Source organism: Schistocerca nitens, chromosome 7 (assembly GCF_023898315.1).
Source record: "Schistocerca nitens isolate TAMUIC-IGC-003100 chromosome 7, iqSchNite1.1, whole genome shotgun sequence".
Classification (NCBI taxonomy): domain Eukaryota; kingdom Metazoa; phylum Arthropoda; class Insecta; order Orthoptera; family Acrididae; genus Schistocerca; species Schistocerca nitens.
The window spans coordinates 634,529,103-634,549,274 of NC_064620.1; the positions used below are offsets into that span (position 1 = coordinate 634,529,103).

Below are 20,172 nucleotides of genomic sequence, written 5' to 3' on the forward strand. Positions count from 1 at the left end.
TTGTTAATCTTATCATCCCAGACGGATGCTGTCATTAGCGCACATTTTTCACACGTTACCAGCTAACGGGTAGTGGCAGCACAGCGGCGCGGTCCTCCGTGGGCCAACACGCGACGCCACGCCGCATCGGCGCGGCGCGGAGCGGCGCACAGCGACCTTCGCCGGACGAGTCCGCTGCGGCCTCCCTAACCGAGGAGGAGCGGCTGGCACGGCGGCACGGACGTGTGTCTGCCTGCAGCGGCAACCGCCAGCCCCAAGTACGCCCCTTCTGGCTCCATTAAAAACATTATTTGACAATTTACGTCCCCAAAACACTGCATCTTTTTGCTTTTGCTAGCTACTATTTAACGAAATATACGCTACATCGAAGTACGACGTACGAGGGTAATCCCAAAAGTACGGTCTTCTATTTTTTTATAAGTACAGAACTGTTTGTGTGCCAGTTGGTCACACTGTTATGAAGAATGCTTCACGCGCTGTGTGTAAACATGCGCACGCCGCGCTGAGGCGCTTAGTCTTGGCTTGGCAGCCGTTGAGAATGGAGCTCCTGTTGGATGTTACCGCCATGTGCGAATTGCGTGCAGTTATTCAGTTTTTGAACGCGAAGGGCACTGCGCCGATTGAAATCCATCGCCAATTGACGGAAGTGTATGGTGAGTCGTGCACGGATGTCAAAAATGTTCGTGAGTGGTGCAGAGAGTTTGCAGCTGGTCAGACCGAAATTCACGACGAAAAAAGGAGCGAGAGACCGTCCATTTCTGAGGAGACAGTGTTGGATGTTGAGCAAAGCACGCGTGAAGATAGGCGGATCACCCTGGATGATCTGTGCACGTTGGTTCCTGAGGTTTCCCGAAGCACCGCTCACAGAATTTTAACGGAAATCTTGGACTACCAGAAGGTGTGCGCAAGATGGGTGCCACGCATGCTGACTGAGGACCACATGCGGCAACGAGTTGATGGTTCCCGCGCATTTCTTCACCGCCTTGCAGCCGAACAGGACAACTTTCTGGACTCAATCGTCACGGGTGACGAAACCTGCGCAGACCACTTTACACCTGAGACCGAGCAACGATCACGCCACAGGCGGCATCCTTCTTCGCTAAAGCCGCGAAATTCAAACAAACACAGTCTGCCGGTAAAGTCATGGCAACCGTTTTTTGGGATCGGAAAGGGGTATTGTTGGTCGACTTTATGCCCACTGGGACGACAATTAACGCTGACAGGTACTGTGAGACTCTGAAAAAACTCAGACGGGCAATTCAGAACCGGAGAAGAGGAATACTGAGCAAGAACGTACACATTCTCCATGGCAACGTTCGCCCCACACATCGCTCGGCAAACCGTTGCTCTCCTGCAACATTTGAGTGGAACATAATCACCCACCCACCCACCCACCCACCCTATAGTCCTGACTTGGCGGCCAGTGACTATCACCTGTTCCCTAGGTTAAAAGAACATTTGGCCGGAAAGCGATTCAGCTCCGACGATGAGGTGAAAGAAGAGGTTCATAACTTTCTGAACAGCATGGCGGCGAGCTGGTATGACATAGGCACACAAAAACTGCCACAGCGTCTAAAAAATGCGTCGACAGAAATGGTAATTATGTCGAAATATAGCTAAATGCTCAAGCTGTAAACTGATGTAAACCATTCTAGAAATAAACAGGTCTGTGTACTTATAGAAAAGTAGGAGACCTTACTTTCGGGATTACCTTCGAATTTTATATTTGTTTAAGGAAACTGTCGAATACATAATTTTTTGGCTAATCGGTGCTAAGCTGAGGTCTGCTGTAGTGTTGCGCAATGTAGGCTGAGCTCAACTGGGCGACGTGCACCGCATACTGGTTACGCACTGCGCGTGTGGCCGACAACGTGAAACAACGCCTAACTACGTTTCTGGCGCGTGGCTGGCTTTCCGCAGAACGCCCTTATAAGGAAGCGTCCCCTGTCCTCGCCTCTGGCTGACATTTGCGAAAAGACTCAGGAACAGACTGACGCTAAGGATTGGCGTCACACTGACGGTGGCGACGTCCAGTGAAACACGTGGAGTGATGCGGCCTAACAGCTGCAGTTATACATCTTAATCTGCGCGCGATCTGACGGTCATGATGATGATGAGGATGGTTGGTTTGTGGGGCGCCCAGCTGCGCAGTCAGCAGCTCCCGTACAAATCTCCAGTCTGTACACAGTCCAATCTATCAACTTTCACGAATGATGGTGGAATGATGAGGATAACACAAACACCCAGTCCCCGAACAGACAAAATACCCTACACGGACGGGAATCTAACCCGGGACTCCGTGATCCAGAGATAGCATCACTATCCATCTGACGGTCATGATATACGGGGAAAGATATACACTACTGGCCATTAAAATTGCTACACCACGAAGATGACGTGCTACAGACGCGAAATTTAACGGACAGGAAGAAGATTCTGTGATATGCAAATGATTAGCTTCTCAGAGCATTCACTACAACGTGCTGACATGAGGAAAGTTTCCAACCGATTTCTCATACACAAACAGCAGTTGACCGGCGTTGCCTGGTGAAACGTTGTTGTGATGCCTCGTGTAAGGAGGAGAAATGCGTACCATCACGTTTCCGACTTTGATAACGGTCGGGTTGTAGCCTGTCGCGATTGCGGTTAATCGTATCGCGACATTGCTGCTCGCATTGGTCGAGATCCAATGACTCTTAGCAGAATATGGAATCGGTGGGTTCAGGAGGGTAATACGGAACGCCTTGCTGGATCCCAACGGCCTCGTATCACTAACAGTCGAGATGACAGGCATCTTATCCGAATGGCTGTAACGGATCGTGCAGCCACGTCTCGATCCCTGAGTCAACAGATGGGGACATTTCAAGACGACAACCATCTGCCCGAACAGTTCGACGACGTTCACAGCAGCATGGACTATCAGCTCGGAGACCATGGCTGCGGTTACCCTTGACGCTGCATCACAGACAGGAGCGCCTGCGATGGTGCATTCAACGACGAACCTGGGTGCACGAATGGCAAAACGTCATTTTTTTTTGGATGAATCCAGGTTCTGTTTACAGCATCATGACGCTCGCATCCGTGTTTGCCGACATCGCGGTGAACGCACATTGGAAGCGTGTATTCGTCATCGCCATAATACTGACGTGTCACCCGGCGTGATGGTATGGGTTACACGTCTCGGTCACCTCTTGTTCGCATTGACGGCACTTTGAACAGTGGACGTTACATTTCATATGTGTTACGACCCGTGGCTCTACCCTTCATTCGATCCCTGCGAAACCCTACATTTCAGCAGAATATTGCACGACCGCATGTTGCAGGTCCTGTACGGGCCTTCCTGGATACAGAAAATGTTCGACTGCCGCCCTGGCCAGCACATTCTCCAGATCTCTCACCAATTGAAAACGTCTGGTCAATGGTGGCCGAGCAACTGGCTCGTCACAATACGCCAGTCACTACTCTTGATGAACTGTGGTATCGTGTTGAAGCTGCATGGGCAGCTGTACCTGTACACGCCATCCAAGCTCTGTTTGACTCAATGCCCAGGCGTATCAAGGCCGTTATTACGGCCAGAGGTGGTTGTTCTGGGTACTGATTTTTCAGGATCTATGCACCCAAATTGTGTAAAAATGTAATCACATGTCAGGTGTTCCCCAGGGAAGCGTCCTGGGACCTCTGCTGTTCCTGATCTATATAAATGACCTGGGTGACAAATCTGAGCAATTCTCTTAGGTTGTTCGCAGATGATGCTGTAATTTACCGTCTAGGTCATCCGAAGACCAGTATCAGTTGCAAAGCGATTTAGAAAACTTTGCTGTATGGTGTGGCAGGTGGCAGTTGACGCTAAATAACGAAAAGTGTGAGGTGATCCACATGAGTTCCAAAAGAAATCCGTTGGAATTCGATTACTCGATAAATAGTACAATTCTCAAGGCTGTCAATTCAACTAAGTACCTGGGTGTTAAAATTACGAACAACTTCAGTTCGAAAGACCACATAAATTATATTGTGGGGAAGGCGAGCCAGAGGTTGCGTTTCATTGGCAGGACACTTAGAAGATGCAACAAGTCCTCTAAAGAGACAGCTTACACTACACTCGTTCGTCCTCTGTTAGAATATTGCTGCGCGGTGTGGGATCCTTACCAGGTGGGATGGACGGAGGACATCGAAAGGGTGCAAAAAAGGGCAGCTCGTTTTGTATTATCACGTAATAGGTGAGAGAGTGTGGCAGATATGATACGCGAGTTGGGATGGAAGTCATTAAAGCAAAGACATTTTTCGTCGCGGCGAGATCTATTTACGAAATTTCAGTCACCAACTTTCTCTTCCGAATGCGAAAATATTTTGTTGAGCCCAACCTAAATAGGTAGGAATGATCATCAAAATAAAATAAGAGAAATCAGAGCTCGAACAGAAAGGTTTAGGTGTTCGTTTCTCCCGCGTGCTGTTCGGGAGTGGAATGGTAGAGAGATAGTATGATTGTGGTTCGATGAACCCTCTGCCAAGCACTTAAATGTGAATTGCAGAGTAGTCATGTAGATGTAGATGTAGATGTAGATGTAGAATACCCGTTTATCATCTGAATTTCTTCTTGGTGTAGCAATTTTAATGGCCAGTAGTGTACATAGTGCGGGAGTGTGTTTTATACTTTTCCAGCTTTGTCGTTAGTTGATAGCGCTGGCGATGAAATGTGGTAGAGATTACACAATGCCATTAAAGAAAATGTTACAATAAAGTAACACAGTTGTTCACTGCTCCTCACAGCTGTCCAGGTGACAGCAACCGACACACGTACGAGTGTGCAAAACTCTGTGCAAAGGCGACACGACTATGAGAGACGCAGCCTGAGCGGGCATAACATTCGAGACGAGAGCCCGAAGCGCGCGTGCCCACCTACGACGCCCCCGGCGGCTCTATCTGTTACAGGCAGTCCACGTCGTCACGTCTTCTGCTGTGAGTCGAGGAAAGTTTTGCAAACAGAGTGTACAGTGTATGTAAGGGAAGGAGCACTCAGGCTGTGAGAACAAGTGAAATCCGTAAGTAGTACCGCAGCCAGTAGAGAGAGCAAGCGGCCGGGTTGTAGCTCAGGGGATGCCGGGGTAACAGTAGGAATGATGAAAGCAGGCAGGCAGATGCTGACTGGAAGAACTCGTACAGCTGTTCACAAAATGTTTTCCTAAGAGGACGGTAGGAGGCAACTGGAAAACACTGTTACTGTTGAAATTCACAAAGCAAGGAGCAGCGAAGAAGTGAGTAACTACAGACCCATGTGCGTTTTGTCAGTGGTACGCAAGATTTTCTCAAACACCTCTACCATCCGTTTGTGAGAAACGTTAAAGGGGAAGAGCCGTGGAAAAGAAGAAGCTGGGTTTAGAAGAGGACGTAGCCCCCCCTCCCCCCACCGCCACCCCCAAAAAAGAGGCAACGAATATCAGTTACCAATTTCTACAGTGTTTATGGACCACGAAAAATAGTTCGACGCTGTCACGATTAGGTCTGATACTTGAAAACCAACGAATAGAGTCCACCTACATCAAACTACTGAAGGACGAACTGAACAACGCAAGTACGACAGTAGGCCTGAAGATTCATAAAAATAATCTACTATCAGAAAACTAATAGCAATATAGCTCAACTGGATGGACACTCACAGAAATAAGTGCTGTATTTGGGAAAATCAATGGTGCATCCGTATGTAAATTACGAGAGTGTGTTAAAGCCTACAGTACTGGCTTAGGGAAAGAGAACGCGGAAGTTAAATGCTAAAACAGGTCACAAATGGAGGTTTGCCCAACAAGCTATGGAAAGTTACGTATTGGCCATAATAAGAAGTGGAAGAAAAATAAGCAAATGAGTAAGAGATAATGCGGAAGTTGAAGACGAGACAGCGAGTGTTACCAAACTGAAATGGAGATGGGCTGGCCATACTGTGAGATGAAATGAGGAGAGGTGTAAGGTGTACTAACGGGCTCTGTGTCGAATGAGCTGCATTAAGAAAACACCGAGAGGACGACCGAGCGGAAGGCAGCCTGACGCTAGTACCCAGCAGCGGATAACGTGAGGTGGGTTTGAAATTCTGAATAGCATTTTAGGGGAGTCATCAAGTATATCGTGTTTGTACCCCGTGATCCGGCTTCTCTACCTGAACTTAGAGCAAGAATATACGCCGCCACTTAACAACGAGTTTGGGAAGAAATTGACTTCCGATGGGATGTGTGCACGATAACCAACGGTAGTCACATGCAACATCTTTAGTTTAAGGTAAAAAGCTTGATGTGTTTCCCTACAAAATAACGCTGAATTCAGCTCGACATCATCTCTCAGTAAATTTATATGAATTTTTAAAACTGTAGAGTCCTTTTTGAAACACCCTATATACGTGAAACCTCTGCCCCCGATTCCTTACGGGGCGAACTCTCATGTATACAACACCTTGAAAGTCAGAGTGCTCTCATTAACAAACACTGAATGAGTGTAGTGTAATTTGCGCTTTATTTAAAAAAAAAGGTAGTATTTCACGCGATGTTTATGGCGGCGTATCTTCTCAGCTATGTGCCATACAATGATATAATTTTGTAGGTACATTCAGTGGTGTATGTGGATACTGTCTGCAAATGTGTTACTAATGGAGTTGGTAGTAAGGAAGTAATAAAACGTCAAGACAGTGTTGAAGTTTCACTGTATGAGCAGCGGAAATGTAGAATGCAATCAACTTTTTTCTTTCATTACTTTGTGGTGGTATCAGCGAGAAAAAGTTTCGCAAAGGTTTGAAATGATGCGTCAAGTTTGCTGGAAGTTGTTCAGTGCCCACATTCTCAGATATCACACGAATATAGTCTGGCTAATTTGTATGCTGCGGGTAACACCGCCTTAAGATGCAGTTTCTGACTTTAATTTCGGATTTATTTTGTTCGTCTTTTAGTGAGATTGAGTCTATGAGAGTGGCTGGGTCTAACATACTATACTGAACCGGTATAGGCATGCGTATTTAAATACAGAGATACGTAATTCGGCGCTGCTGTCGGCAACGCCTATATAAGGCAATAAGTGCCTGGCCTACAACGGCAGGTTATCAAGATTTAATTCAGTTTGAACATGGTGTTATTAGTCGGCGCACGAGCGATGGGACAGAGCATCTCAGAGGTAGCGATGAAGTGGGGGTTTTCCCGTACGACCATTTCACGAGTGCCCCGTGAATATCGGGAATCCGGTAAAACGTCAAATCTCCTACGTCGCTGTGGTTGGAAAAAGATCCTGCAAGAATGGGACCAACGACGACTGAAGAGAATCGTTCAACGTGACATAAGTGGAACCCTTCCGCAAATTGCTGCTGATTTCAACGCTGGACCAACACCAAGTGTCAGCGTGTGAACAATTCAACGAAACATCATCAGTACGGGGTTTCGGAGCCGAAGGCCCACTTGTGTACCCTTGATGATTGCACGAAACAAAGCTTTATGCCTCGCCTGATCCTGTCAACATTGGCGTTGGGCTGTTGATGACTGAAAACATGTTGCCTGGTCGGACGAGTCTGGTTTCTAATTGTATCGAGCGGATGGACGTGTACAGCTATGGAGACAACCTCAAGAATCTGTGGACCTCGCATGTCAACAGGGGACAGTTCAAGCTGGCGGAGGCTTTGTAATGGTGTGGAGCGTGTGCAGCTGGAGTGGTATGGGACTGCTGACACGCCTAGCTACGACCCTAACAAGGGACACATACGTAAGAACCCTGTCTCATGCATGACCTGCATCCATTCGTGTCTATTGTGCATTTCGACTGACTTGGTCTATTCCAGCAGGACAATGCGACATCCCAAACGTCCAGAATTGCTAGAGAGCGACTCCAGGAACACTCTTCTGAGTTTAAACACTACAACTGATCACCAAATTCCTCAGACATGCATATTATTGAGCTTATCTGGGATGCCTTGCACCGTGCTGCTCAGAAGGGATCTCCACTCCCTAGCACTCTTAGGAATTTATGGACAGCTGTGGAGGATTCACGGTGTTAGTTCCCTCCAGCACTACTTCCGAAATTAGCCGAGTCATTGCCACGTCGTGCTGTGGCACTCCTGCGTGTTCGTGGGGGCTCTACACGATTTTAGGCAAATGTACCAGTTTCTTTGGCTCTTCAGTGTATATTTAGACTGTATTGCACCTTCGAGGCAGAGGATTATAGGTGCTCATTGGTAGAAAGATTTGGTTTTATTTTTTTATGAAGTGTCATTTGCAAATGTGCCGGAAGCAGCAGTTGTGACGCATCGCTGCTCACGCAGTGGCTGGTGAGCCCCGGCCACGGGCTGCTGGGTCAGCAGAGTGTGCAGCGTACACAGTGACGACACCGCTAGCACAGCTAGCCCGGCAGCCTGCAGCGCTCTGCACGGTCCGTCTGGACAGTCGGTCTGCTGCCTCCTCGGCCCCTGTGGTGAGTCACTCACTAAATAAAACACGGCCTTGTCTGAATTGTGTGCATCTGCGACACTTGTCTTCGTGTTCCGTCACCGCCGATTACTACACTGACGAAGCTGTGTGTATCACTCGTGCCATACAGTAAGTGTGTCTGCATATACAGGACGTATCGTCTACCCAGTGTAGAGCAGTGTAAGGTACCACCTCGAATGAACGTCAATTTCGCACCTTACATGAGAGCTTATACGTCTTAACAAGGAGATGAATACATCACCTGACATACTTTGGCGATAATCAGTATATTTTCCTGTCAAAATGTACAGTATGTAATGCAAAGGGATGACAATCAATTCGACGGTATTAACACACCGAACCCAAATCCTGCATGTCAATGAGCAAAAGGTGAAAAAAGCTGCTGGAGGAAATGTTTTAGTGTGGAGGCAGACGCAAGTTGCCCCATCGCGGCCTGAGTACGATGGAATGCTTCTAAAAAGAGGTCGGTGACCTGCAGCTAGAGGTACAACAAACGTGCCAGGCGATACAGCGAGGGTAGCACGTAGGGGGCCAGTGGTGCTTGTGACAGGGAAATTCTTTAGAAAACTGTGTTGGGGAATTTCCAGGTGGATACAAACAGACCAGCGACGCAGTTGATCATGTGAAATGCTTGTGGTACACTCGTGATGTACGCGTCTAACTTTAGGTGTCAGGAGCGAGCACAAAATGTTTGATTGGCTGAAATAAACTCAGAAGGAGTAGAAAGGGGTGATATTTCGATGCAGTTTAAAGGTAGGCGCTTTGCGATTGGAGAGGTAGTTTCCAAAAGGTGAAAGAAATGCTACCATTGGTCTGAAAAAGCCATGATGCGAAGCAAGAAAGGACACGGGTGGAGGACAGTTTGCTACGAGAGACACAAGGCCGAAAACTTCGAGAACTCTCCTCTGAACCAGCGTCAGGTTTAGGACAGGGCAGGGCGCATCACGCTCTGTACGACGCCAAAAGAGCAGTTGTGTGTGAACAGTGCGTTCACTTTGGCTGACATTCAGCTGGAAATTAACTGAAGAGTCGCTGAGCTTCGATAGTGGAGGAACAAAGCAGCCACTTAGTTAACTGTTGTTGCAAGAACTGAGAGGGCACTGAAGTATACATGCTGCACCATCTATACATCTGTATATCGCCATATTTTCCAGACTAAGGATGAGTGCATGTTATTTCGCCTCATGAGAAACAGAGGACAGTTTCTGCTGATAAAATCAGTAAAGATTTTGATTAGATATCTATAGGATTTTCAGAGGGCGAGAGCAGCCATGCAGCTGACAGCACATCGCAGCTAGAAGGTAATTTCCGCTCGCAGATGCGTAAACTTGTTGGTTCACCAGCTTGCATGCACTGTGAACTTGAGCAACCTCGAGTAATCTTTTGCTCATCTTGTTACAACAACTAACCATCCTCTGTAGACTTGATTGTCATCCTAAATAGTACCGAACTTAGAACCGGAATAGGACGATTTTTCGTAATATTTGCCGACATCACGGTGTAATAGAAAGAATAATCATGTAGAGAACCTGCTATTTAAATTTGATATTGTTGTGTTCAGGGTTATTTCTACTAAACATGACATAATGCGTTATATTGTCAACTGTCCTGTAAGTGTCTTGTCACAATCGATGTAAATTCGTCTACCTCTTTGACAATAATTCTGAAATCAAACAAATTGTGTACAGCTAAATACTGATGAGCTCTGTCCACTCCTAACCCCAGTCATCTGTTGTACAGGCGCTAACGCACTCACGGGCTGTTTTTGCTGATGTCTGACGAGAGTGAAAAGGAGTGGAGTGTAAGACCAGTCCACGATCACAGCCAAGCTCGTATACACTTAGTGTGTCAAGTTTGTCTGTGGAGTCTTTAGTGGGACGCAGGTAGGTTTTCAGTTAGTTATTGTCGTTGAAGCGTACTACAGATGTTGACAAAGGGCAGGGAGACACAGACTCTAGACGTGGGAGCGACACGAAGACTGGCGGGTGGTTAAGCAACACAGGAGAATTATTATGAGCAGAAAAGGCAGGGAAAGTAATAAATGGATCAGGAAACGGAATGAAGTACGATACCTAACTGCGAGTGTGAGGGAAATGAAATAAATGCCGACGGGACTTGTAGTTTTGAGAAGAGACTGTAGGTCGCCTTGTAAGTCCTCTGCTGTGGTCCGAGAGATAACGACAAGGCGTAAGCATATATGGTGCCTAGAAAGTGTGCAGGAGGATTTTATACAGCAGTGGGCACCTAAAAATTGATGATAATGATGTTCTAAGGAATATGCTAACCGAACAAAGTTTGAGTATCTCTCTTAAAAGGGAACACTGATCGCTTGCAGCGCCACAGGTAGTGCTGTGAGGCAGTGATACGACCCTCCATCAGCGAATGAAATGGTGGCAGTGAAGTACCAGTCGGTCGTATGGGATCATCTCAGTAAGGTGGATCGACCTGGAGTCGTGTCAAAGTGTCACGAGTGAGCCACAGTGTCTGGATGTGACAACGAAAACGTCACGAATGAAGTTGCCCGACTTTTTACGCGAGCTCTTATTTCTCTTATTCTGCAGCGGGCAACAGCTTTGTTTTACTGATTACCACCCTTATTAGCTTATCACATCAGTGACACCCCATCCCCTATTCCAAACACAGGGGCGTCAAGAAACTGTTTAGATATTCATTGGCCAAAAAAGGTTATTGTAATTTAGTGAAAAAATCTCGTTGCAACGGACAACACCTTCGTTTTAATGATAGACACCATTATTTGCTTATCAGCGGCACTCCTTTCCCCATTTCTTAATAACACAAAACGAGCTGCACTTGTGCGGACTTTTTCAATGTTTGTCATGAATCCTATCAGGTAATAATTCTATGCCGCACAGCAAATACTCCAGAAGAGGACAGAGAGCGTATTGCAGGCAGTCTAGTAAATTCGTTACGCGTTCTAATTCTCCTAATACGCATCTGTGTCTCCTGAGGTGACTAATTCGTTATACAATGTACTTATTAGAGTAGGGAAACAGTGATAATAGACAGTTTTTAAAATTATGTAAATTCTATATAACGAGCGTAGTTCGGAAAGTTCGCATAATCATCACTAGATGACGGCGCTAGGGCAACGAGGTTCCCGCATAATAATAATGTGCCGTCCTTTGTTTGTAAACACACGAAACGCGCTGGTGCTCTGCGTAGAGATCTGTTGTTATCGTGCAGTTACCTGTGAAGGTGGAAAAAACCGAGATCCGAGCAGTGGTTATATACTTCGTAAAGACAGTATGAAAGCGAAGCAAATTCAGTCCATTTCCAAAACACAGTGCAAGACTGATATTCAATTATTTCCAAGTGGACAAAAGAGTTTCAGTTTGGCCGGGACAGTTTGTATGACGATCTGCGTAGTGTACAGCCAAGATATGCCACTACCCCAGAAATCATATGCAAAGTGCATAAAATGGTCACTGACAATCGTCGACTGAAATTACGAGAAACTGTTGATCCTGCAAGGAAATAATACGAACGAGCGTACCGCATTTTAACAATGGAACTGGACATGAGAAAATTATCCTTTAGATATGGTGTTGCGACTCTTAACAAAGGATCAGAAACGCAATAGAATGAAAGTGTACGAACAATATTTGGCCCGTTTTCAGAGTAACCGACAAGATTTCTGACCACAGATGGAAGTTGACGCATGGTGCAGGGAATGGCAATTGAATCTGAATGTAGACTAGTATAATGTGCTGCGAATACATAGAAAGAAAGATCCTTTATCATTTAGCTACAATATAGCACGTCAGCAACTGGAAGCAGTTAATTCCACAAATTATCTGGGAGTAGGCATTACCAGTGATTTAAAATGGAATGACCACATAAAATTAATCGTCGGTAAAGCAGATGCCAGACGGCGATTCATTGGAAGAATCCTAAGGAAATGTAGTCCGAAAACAAAGGAAGTAGGTTACAGTACACTTGTTCGCCCACTGCTTGAAACTGCTCAACAGTGTGGGATCCGTACCAGATAGGGTTGATAGAAGAGATAGAGAAGATCCAACGGAGAGCAGCGCGCTTCGTTACAGGATCATTTAGTAATCGCGAAAGCGTTACGGATATAATTGATAAATTGAAGTGGAAGACTCTGCAGTAGATCGGTACGGGCTATTGTTGATGTTTCGAGAACATACCTTTACTGAGGAGTCAAGCAGTATATTGCTCCCTCTTACGTATAACTCGCAAAGAGACCATGAGGATAAAATCAGAGAGATTAGAGCCCACACAGAGGTATACCGACAATCCTTCTTTCCACGAACAATACGAGAGTGGAATAGAAGGGAGAACCGATGGAGGTACTCAAGGTACACAACGACAGGTGACTTGTTGAGTATGGATGCAGATATAGAAGTTGAGCACACTACTATACCCTGACACAAAATAACATCCAGAACAGTGAAAACACGTCGATTCGGGACCGTGGTGTCTCTTTTCTGGGATGTGAAACGGATTTCGCCCATAGATTATCTTGCCACTAGTCAAACAGTTACGGGACAATACTACACTAACCTCTCGGCTCAACAACTGCAACAAATAAGCGATAAAAAGGCCGAGTCTGGCAAGGAGACAATGCGCGTCCACACACAGGTGTCGTTGCCTTCACAAAAATACAAGAACTAAGATAGGAGCTCCACGAGACTGGCACATCTTCCCCTAGCTCAAAATTTTCCTCTGTGGACGGAGAATCTGTCGAAACGAAGAAATGAGAGCCGGATCGAGGCGGTGTAACAAGGTTGCATCGGTCTAGAGGGAGACTACATTGAGAAATAAAGAAGTTTCAGTGAGGTAGCGTGAGGGAAGCGTGGCGGGGAAAAACCGTAGAGGGAGACCGAGGGAAGAATACAGCAGGCAGATTCAGAAGGGTGTAGGTTGCAGTAGTTACTCGGAGATGAAGAGGCTAGCAGAGGCTCGAAGAAATCTGTGTATTGACCACACAGTCAACACGGATTTAGAAAATATCGTTCCTATGAAACACAACTAGCTCTTTACTCGCACGAAGTGTTGAGTACTATTGACAAGGGATTTCAAATTGATTCTGTATTTCTGGATTTCCAGAAGGCTTTTGACACTGTACCACACAAGCGGCTTGTAGTGAAATTGAGTACTTATGGTCTGAGTCATGTGACTGGATTCGTGATTTCCTGCCAGAGAGGCCGGAGTACAAATGGTTCAAATGGCTCTGAGTACTATGGGACTTAACATCTGAGGTCACCAGTCCCGCAGACTTAGAGCTACGTAAACCTAACTAACGTAAGGACATCACACACATCCGTGTCCGATGCAGGAGTCGAACCTGCGACCGTAGCAGCCGCGTGGTTCCCGACTGAAGCGCCTAGAACCGCTCGGCCACCGAGGCCGGCTAGAGGTCACAGTTCGTAGTAATTGACAGAAAGTCATCGGGTAAAACAGAAGTGATTTCTGGCTTTCTCCAAGGTAATGTTATAGGCCCTTTACTGTTGCTTCTCGATATAAACGATTGGGGAGATAATCTGAGCAGCCGTCTTATGCTGTTTGCAGATGACGCTGTCGTTTATCGACTAGTGAGATCATGAGAAGAGGAAACGAAATTGCAAAACGATTTAGAAAAGATGTATGTATGGTGCGAAAATTGACAATTGACCCTAAATAATGAAAAGTGTGAGGTCATCCACAAGAGTGCTGAAAGGAATCCGTTAAACTTGTGTAACACGATAAATCAGTCAAATGTAGAGGCCGTAAATTCAACTAAATAGTGGGAATTACAGCTACGAACAACTTAAAGTGTATGGAAGACTTGGGAAATGTTGTGGGGAAGGCTAACAAAGAGTGCGTTTTATTGGCAGGACCCTTAGGAAATGTAACAAGAGATCTACTAAGGACACTGCCTACACTACGCTTGTCCGAATTCTTTTAGAATACTGCTGCGCGGTGTGGGAGCCTTACCAGGTAGGACTGACGGAGTACATCGAAAATGTTCAAAGAAGGGGAGCACGTTCTGTGTTACCGCGAAATAGGAGAGAGGGTGTCACAGAAATGATGCAGGATTTGGTGAGGAATCTTTCCACGAATCACCAATCACCAACTTTCTCTTCCGAATGAGACCTACATAGGGAGAAATGATGACCACTATAAAATAAGGGAACTCAGAGCTCGTACGGAATGGTATATAGGTGCTCGTTCTTTCCACGCGCTGTGCGGGATTGGAATAATATATAATTGTGAAGGTGGTTCGACGAACCCTCTGCCAGGCACTCGAATGTGATTTGCGGAGTATCGACGTAGATGTATATGAGGACAGAGTAGCAGGGAGAGCTGTACGAAATGAGACTGAGGGGCACAACGACGGCAGTGAGGTAAGTCGCTTCTCTGCGTTCCACTGCCACCCCGGCTGGCTACCTGCAGGACGTGCGTGCCGGGCGGCGCGCTCTCGTTGAGCGAGACGGTGTAGTCGCTGTGGTCGAAGATGGGCGGGTTGTCGTTGACGTCGAGCACGGTGACGTTGACGAGCAGGAAGCCGAAGCGCGGCGGCTCCCCGCCGTCGCGCGCCGACACGTTCAGCTGGTAGCAGGCGACCTGCTCGCGGTCGAGGCGCGCAGTCGTCTCCAGGTGCAGGTAGGTGTAGGGGAGCTCGCCGGCGGCCGCCGGGCTCTCGGTCACCACCAGCCGGAACTTGTCGTCGCGGTTGCCGGCCACGATGCGGTAGTCGTCGGAGACGCCGTTGGCGCCCGCGTCCGCGTCCGAAGCGGCGTCCAGCAGCAGGCGCGTGCCCGGCGCCGCGCTCTCGCTGAACGACACGGCGATGCTGGGCTCGGGGAAGGCGGGCGCGTTGTCGTTCACGTCCAGCACGCCGATGCGCACCTCGATCGGGTAGGTGGGCTGGCTGGAGAGCACGACCAGGTCGTAGCGGTCGGAGCGGAGCGCCTCGCGGTCCAGCTCGGCGGCAGTGCGGATGGCACCGGAGCGCGCGTCCAGCGAGAACTCGCGCGGAGCCTCGTTGAAGCGGTAGGTGAAGCCCGGCTGCGTGGGGATGGCGCCCACCAGCGTGCCCACGGGCACGCCCTCCGCCACCTGCAGCGTGACGCGCGTGTCCACGGCGCGCGACTGCATCGCGTCGCCCGCCACCGGCGCCGCCGCCCCCGCCGACGCCGGCGCCAGCAGCAGCAGCAGCGGCAGCAGCAGCAGCGGCAGCGGCGGCGCCGGCGTCGGCATGGCTGCCCCAGCGGCCGCCGCCTCACTCCGTGTCAGCCGCCGCCGCCGCCGCCGACCGCCCCCATCTGCCGCCCTCCCAGCGTGCGCCTCCTGCGAACAGACCGACACACGAGCTGACCACCTCCACTGGTTACGCCGTAAAGTCGGCGCCGGCACGCCAGTCGGGGACGACAGAGAAGAGAGGGCTGAGGAAGAGACCGACCGACGGCAGCTGAGTGTTTTCTCTCCGGGAGGACAACGCGACGGCAGCGGCCCGTAGCGGAAGGCCGCACGAGCGCCGTCGCCGCCTGCTGCCAGCCGACTGCGATAGCATCTTCGACGTTTGGCACTTCATTACCTTACACATTGCAGCCTCTGTCGTTAGCAATTCTGACGTTGCACAGTTAGAGGTCAACAGTCACTGCAGTTCAGTTGACAGATTTTCGTTAGTAGTGTTCGCTAGGTCCAGAAGTGTTACTTGTGTTGTCATTTCTGAAGAAAGACTAGTTATTTTGTACGTCCCCCTTCGCTTACGACACATTTGTGTAACTGCGGATCGTCATCATTTGCTAAGGCCTTTGCACCACTTCAATGCAGGGTCGGCCTCGTTACAACTTACTTGGCGGTGTTACCGACTGAAGCTGGGCAGACGCTCTTCGTGTCGCCACCCCGTTTGCCCCCGGACGGAACTAGTGTACCCCGGCTGTCTGCGTCTAGTGTAAACCGTGACATAGTGCGAACGTTTTCAAATGTCTGCGGAGCGTCTAACTGAGGCGGAACGTGGGGACCAGGCTGGTATTCACGTAGTGGAATGTGGAAAACCGGCTAAAAGCCGCATCCGGGCTGATCAGCACACCGGCCCTCGTCGGCGGATTCGATCTGGGGTCGGCGCACCTACCCGACTCCGGGAAGCAGCGCGTTAGTGCCCTCGGCTAACCTGACCGATTATCTCTGTAGTTGTGGATGATCGTGTGTATCGAACTACAAGAATTCTCAGATCAGAGTTAAATATTTGTACTTGTCTTGTAATAAACCTCATTAATACGATTTGTTTGATTGTTTGTCTAGCGAACCGAGTATGCAGGACTCCTAAACACAACATTTACGTATACCCTTTAACTTACATCGTGTGATTCGGGTGGGCAAAATAAGACGGGCCTGGAAAATATGTCGTGCGCGTTAAAATAGGCAGCCCAAATTTTCGCCTCAGGTGCAGATAACGTAAGGTTGTTTATCTTAAGGGTGCACGAAATAATTTTCGCGCTAGTCTTATTTTGACACCCCTGTGTTTTTCTCATTTGATGTCTTGTTTGTCCGCCACACAGACACACACACACAAACACACACACACACACACACACACACTACCCACTCCACCGCAAAGGGAACAGTGGGCTGTCACAGATTCGACCCGTAGCAGGATTTATTTTTTCTTTCCTTAGCGGGACGTATTTGGAAACAGGGTTGTGTTTATGTGCAGGCTACAGAGCAAGTGGTCCACAACACACAAATATAAACAAAGTCTTTATTTTAATGCTGTGGTATGGCTGATAACAGTAAAAGACGTACGTCTAATTATTTTATACGAACTTATTTTGAATTAAGTTCAAAGTCACGTCTCAAACCCCGCATTCCTCCGCGTATAATTCGCAGTGGCACGTGGCTAACAAAGGTTAACGGAATTATCGCACTTTAAAACGAGTTCGATTTCTTGGAAAGCTGAATTGTTTTTCAAATATCTAAGTTGCTCTAAGAATTTATGTGTCACTTATGAACACGAAGAGCACTGCAAAAAGAGTTTTAGAATAACAATTGATCAAAAATGCGCTTCCAACCTCCACGTCTGATTATAGGCTCCACATTTGTCTTAGCCCAGTACCGAAAGTGATTTTTTTATACAGCTAAGTTACGAAGATGTTACAAGTACCAGCACTTCTATGAAGTGTGGACACGAAATGATTTGCTAGTGAGATTATTTGCATTTACATCTACATAGTACTCCGTAACCCACCTAATGGCGTGTGGCTAAGGCCAAGTCTGATGTAACTAATTGATCCCCCCTTCCTCGTTCACTTCGCCAATGGCGGCTGAGAAGAATGGTTGTCGGAAGTCTCTCTATTAGCTCCAATTTCTCGAATTTCTAGCCGTGGTCATTTCTCGAGATGTTCTTGGGAGAAAAAAATGTGCTGTCCGACTCTTCGTGGAAATTGCTCTCTCGAGATTCCAGTACTGCACCGCACGCACGCAACGTCGGCCCCTGGAGGTCGTTGAGCATCTCGGGGCGACCAGTGTACTTGCTTATAGCGTGTTGTTCTCTGAAGTACTGATTCTAGCAAGTACGTAAGTGTCAACTTATTTTCTAAAGTTCTTCTCTTTTTTTTAAAAAAAAAAGTGTAACTGTTCATGGCGATCGTAATAAATCGTGCAGAATACTTTACCAATTTGAATTCTTTTCTCTTTGTTAAACGTATCAACTACGTCATACATTGTATAGTAAAAGTTTGCGCAACTAAATAATAATTCCTAAGCGTTGCATTATAGACTTCTGATTAGAAAACTGCTCTAAACCGCTATTTGTATGATTTGGTTAAGAGCCCGCACATTCAGCCTAGGTCCCAAATACGGCCCCGTCTGGAAACTGCATTTCAAAATATTTTTCTGTCGTTTTTACGCGTTTTAGTCTTTCATGCATATGTTTTCAGCACAAAAGAACGGTATTAACGCAGGTTACAAATTATATAATTTTATTTTTAATTAAATGAGGGTGTTTTTGCATTTCATGAACAGGCGAGAGTCAGCACCCACGATACCTCTACACCGCGGACAAAATCAGCGGTGATGTGGTAAAACGGAGAAATCTTGCGTCTGTAACTGAGCATGCAGGGTGAACAAATTTCGTGCTCAAATCAGAGATGTATCGAAATTTTCATGCTGAATAATTTTATCTACCAAAAAGCAGATATAAGCAAGATAAAAAACAGCGTCGTCAGCTCTGTCTCTTGTTATTGCCCTTAGAGGTAACTTTCATCGCTGCTTCTCTCATAATTTAATTATTACATTAACTGAAACGATAATTCGGATGATAGATTCTGTATAATTAATTACTCTAATTATGTGTTACAAGATTAATGCGAACTGATTCATAACTTGATGCTTAAGTGTTATTAATGTAAAGATAGAAGCTCAGCTATGCAATAGTGAACTGAAAGATATATGTTGTTTACCGTGCTTTATGTTTTCTTTTTTGTTTTGAGTTCAAGTAGTACTGCTATCATGTATGCCAGAATTGCGAACTGCACACCGACTAGATTCGTTCTGAATTTAATCTAAGGTCATCAGTCTATTTAAGATGTTTGTTTTTCATTGTTACATTAGACATGTCAGTTGAGTTGCTGATTCGTAAAGTAGATTGAATTTTGAACTGTTGGATGCGAGTTTTAGGCACACTGAAGAAAACACGTGGCTAAGAGAGTTGTCTCCAGATTCTGGCAAAGTATTGTGGCTACAAAGTTGAGTTGTCAGACTACAAGTGATAATGTTGATTATTTTTAGCGGTTGCGGCGAAACGAGTGAATTATTTGTGTGTGTCCAGCAGTCAAAATGGCGCTGAGCACTATGGGACTTAACATCTATGGTCATCAGCCCCCTAGAACTTAGAACTACTTAAATCTAACTAACCTAAGGACAGGACACAACACCCAGTCATCACGAGGCAGAGAAAATCCCTGACCCCGCCGGGAATCGAACCCGGGAACCCGAGCGTGGGAAGCGAGAACGCTACCGCACGACCACGAGCTGCGGACTGTCCAGCAGTCTTTGTGGAGCTCGTACACTTTTCCACGCCTTTTGAATGCTGCTTCTTTGGATCCGAGTGGATAGCGCTCGAAGTGAAACTAATTCAGACCAAATTTATTGGGAGAGAATTAATGCCGAGAAAACAATATCTTCAGCCTGCCGCAGAAAAAAGTACTTTATGCTTGAGAGTCGAGATAAAGGAGTGTCACAGTTGTATCATTTAGTATTTTCTACGCGTACTAGAACAAAAATTACTATTCATGGCGTTAGATTTTTATGTTAGATTTTTTTATAAATTCCCTGGCAACCTTCATATTGCATACTGATCTTTATTGTTTCGGAATTGCGCAGTTTGCATAGGTGACGACGTTCCAGTTACGCTAATGGAACCTAACACCCATCGGCTGGCTCGCTTTTGAAGAGGTGAAGCTGTAATCATCCCTGATTGGCGTTTAATAGCACAGAGCTTTATGAAGGACCACAGAAACACCTGTCGTCCGTCTGTGAAACGGAGAGCGAGCAGCGTTTCTAGTGAGGGAACTGGTTTCCCTGGAATAACGCAAACCTACCATACGTTGAATGAGTGCAGCGTAGTTGTACTCACGAGTGCTCCTTGCGATACTTACACGAGTTACTAACTTTTTTGGTCCATATTGTGTTTAAGTAGTTTGTGGAAAATAAACATTCGCGAAGCGTGTCTGCGCACTGCGTTGGTACTGATTTAAAG

The 20,172-nt window shown here is 46.9% G+C and overlaps 1 protein-coding gene across 1 annotated transcript in view; it reads right to left on the bottom strand.

Annotated features, from left to right (window-relative positions):
• LOC126195804 (cadherin-related tumor suppressor-like) overlaps positions 1-20,172 on the bottom strand; it is a 206,818-nt gene that overhangs the window by 101,849 nt on the left and 84,797 nt on the right. The window contains exons 3-4 of the mRNA XM_049934439.1: positions 15,637-15,761; positions 14,859-15,594 (exon numbers count right to left, since the gene is read on the bottom strand). Coding sequence (XP_049790396.1) covers positions 14,859-15,594; positions 15,637-15,761 — 861 coding nt within the window. The remainder of the gene's footprint in view (positions 1-14,858; positions 15,595-15,636; positions 15,762-20,172) is intronic.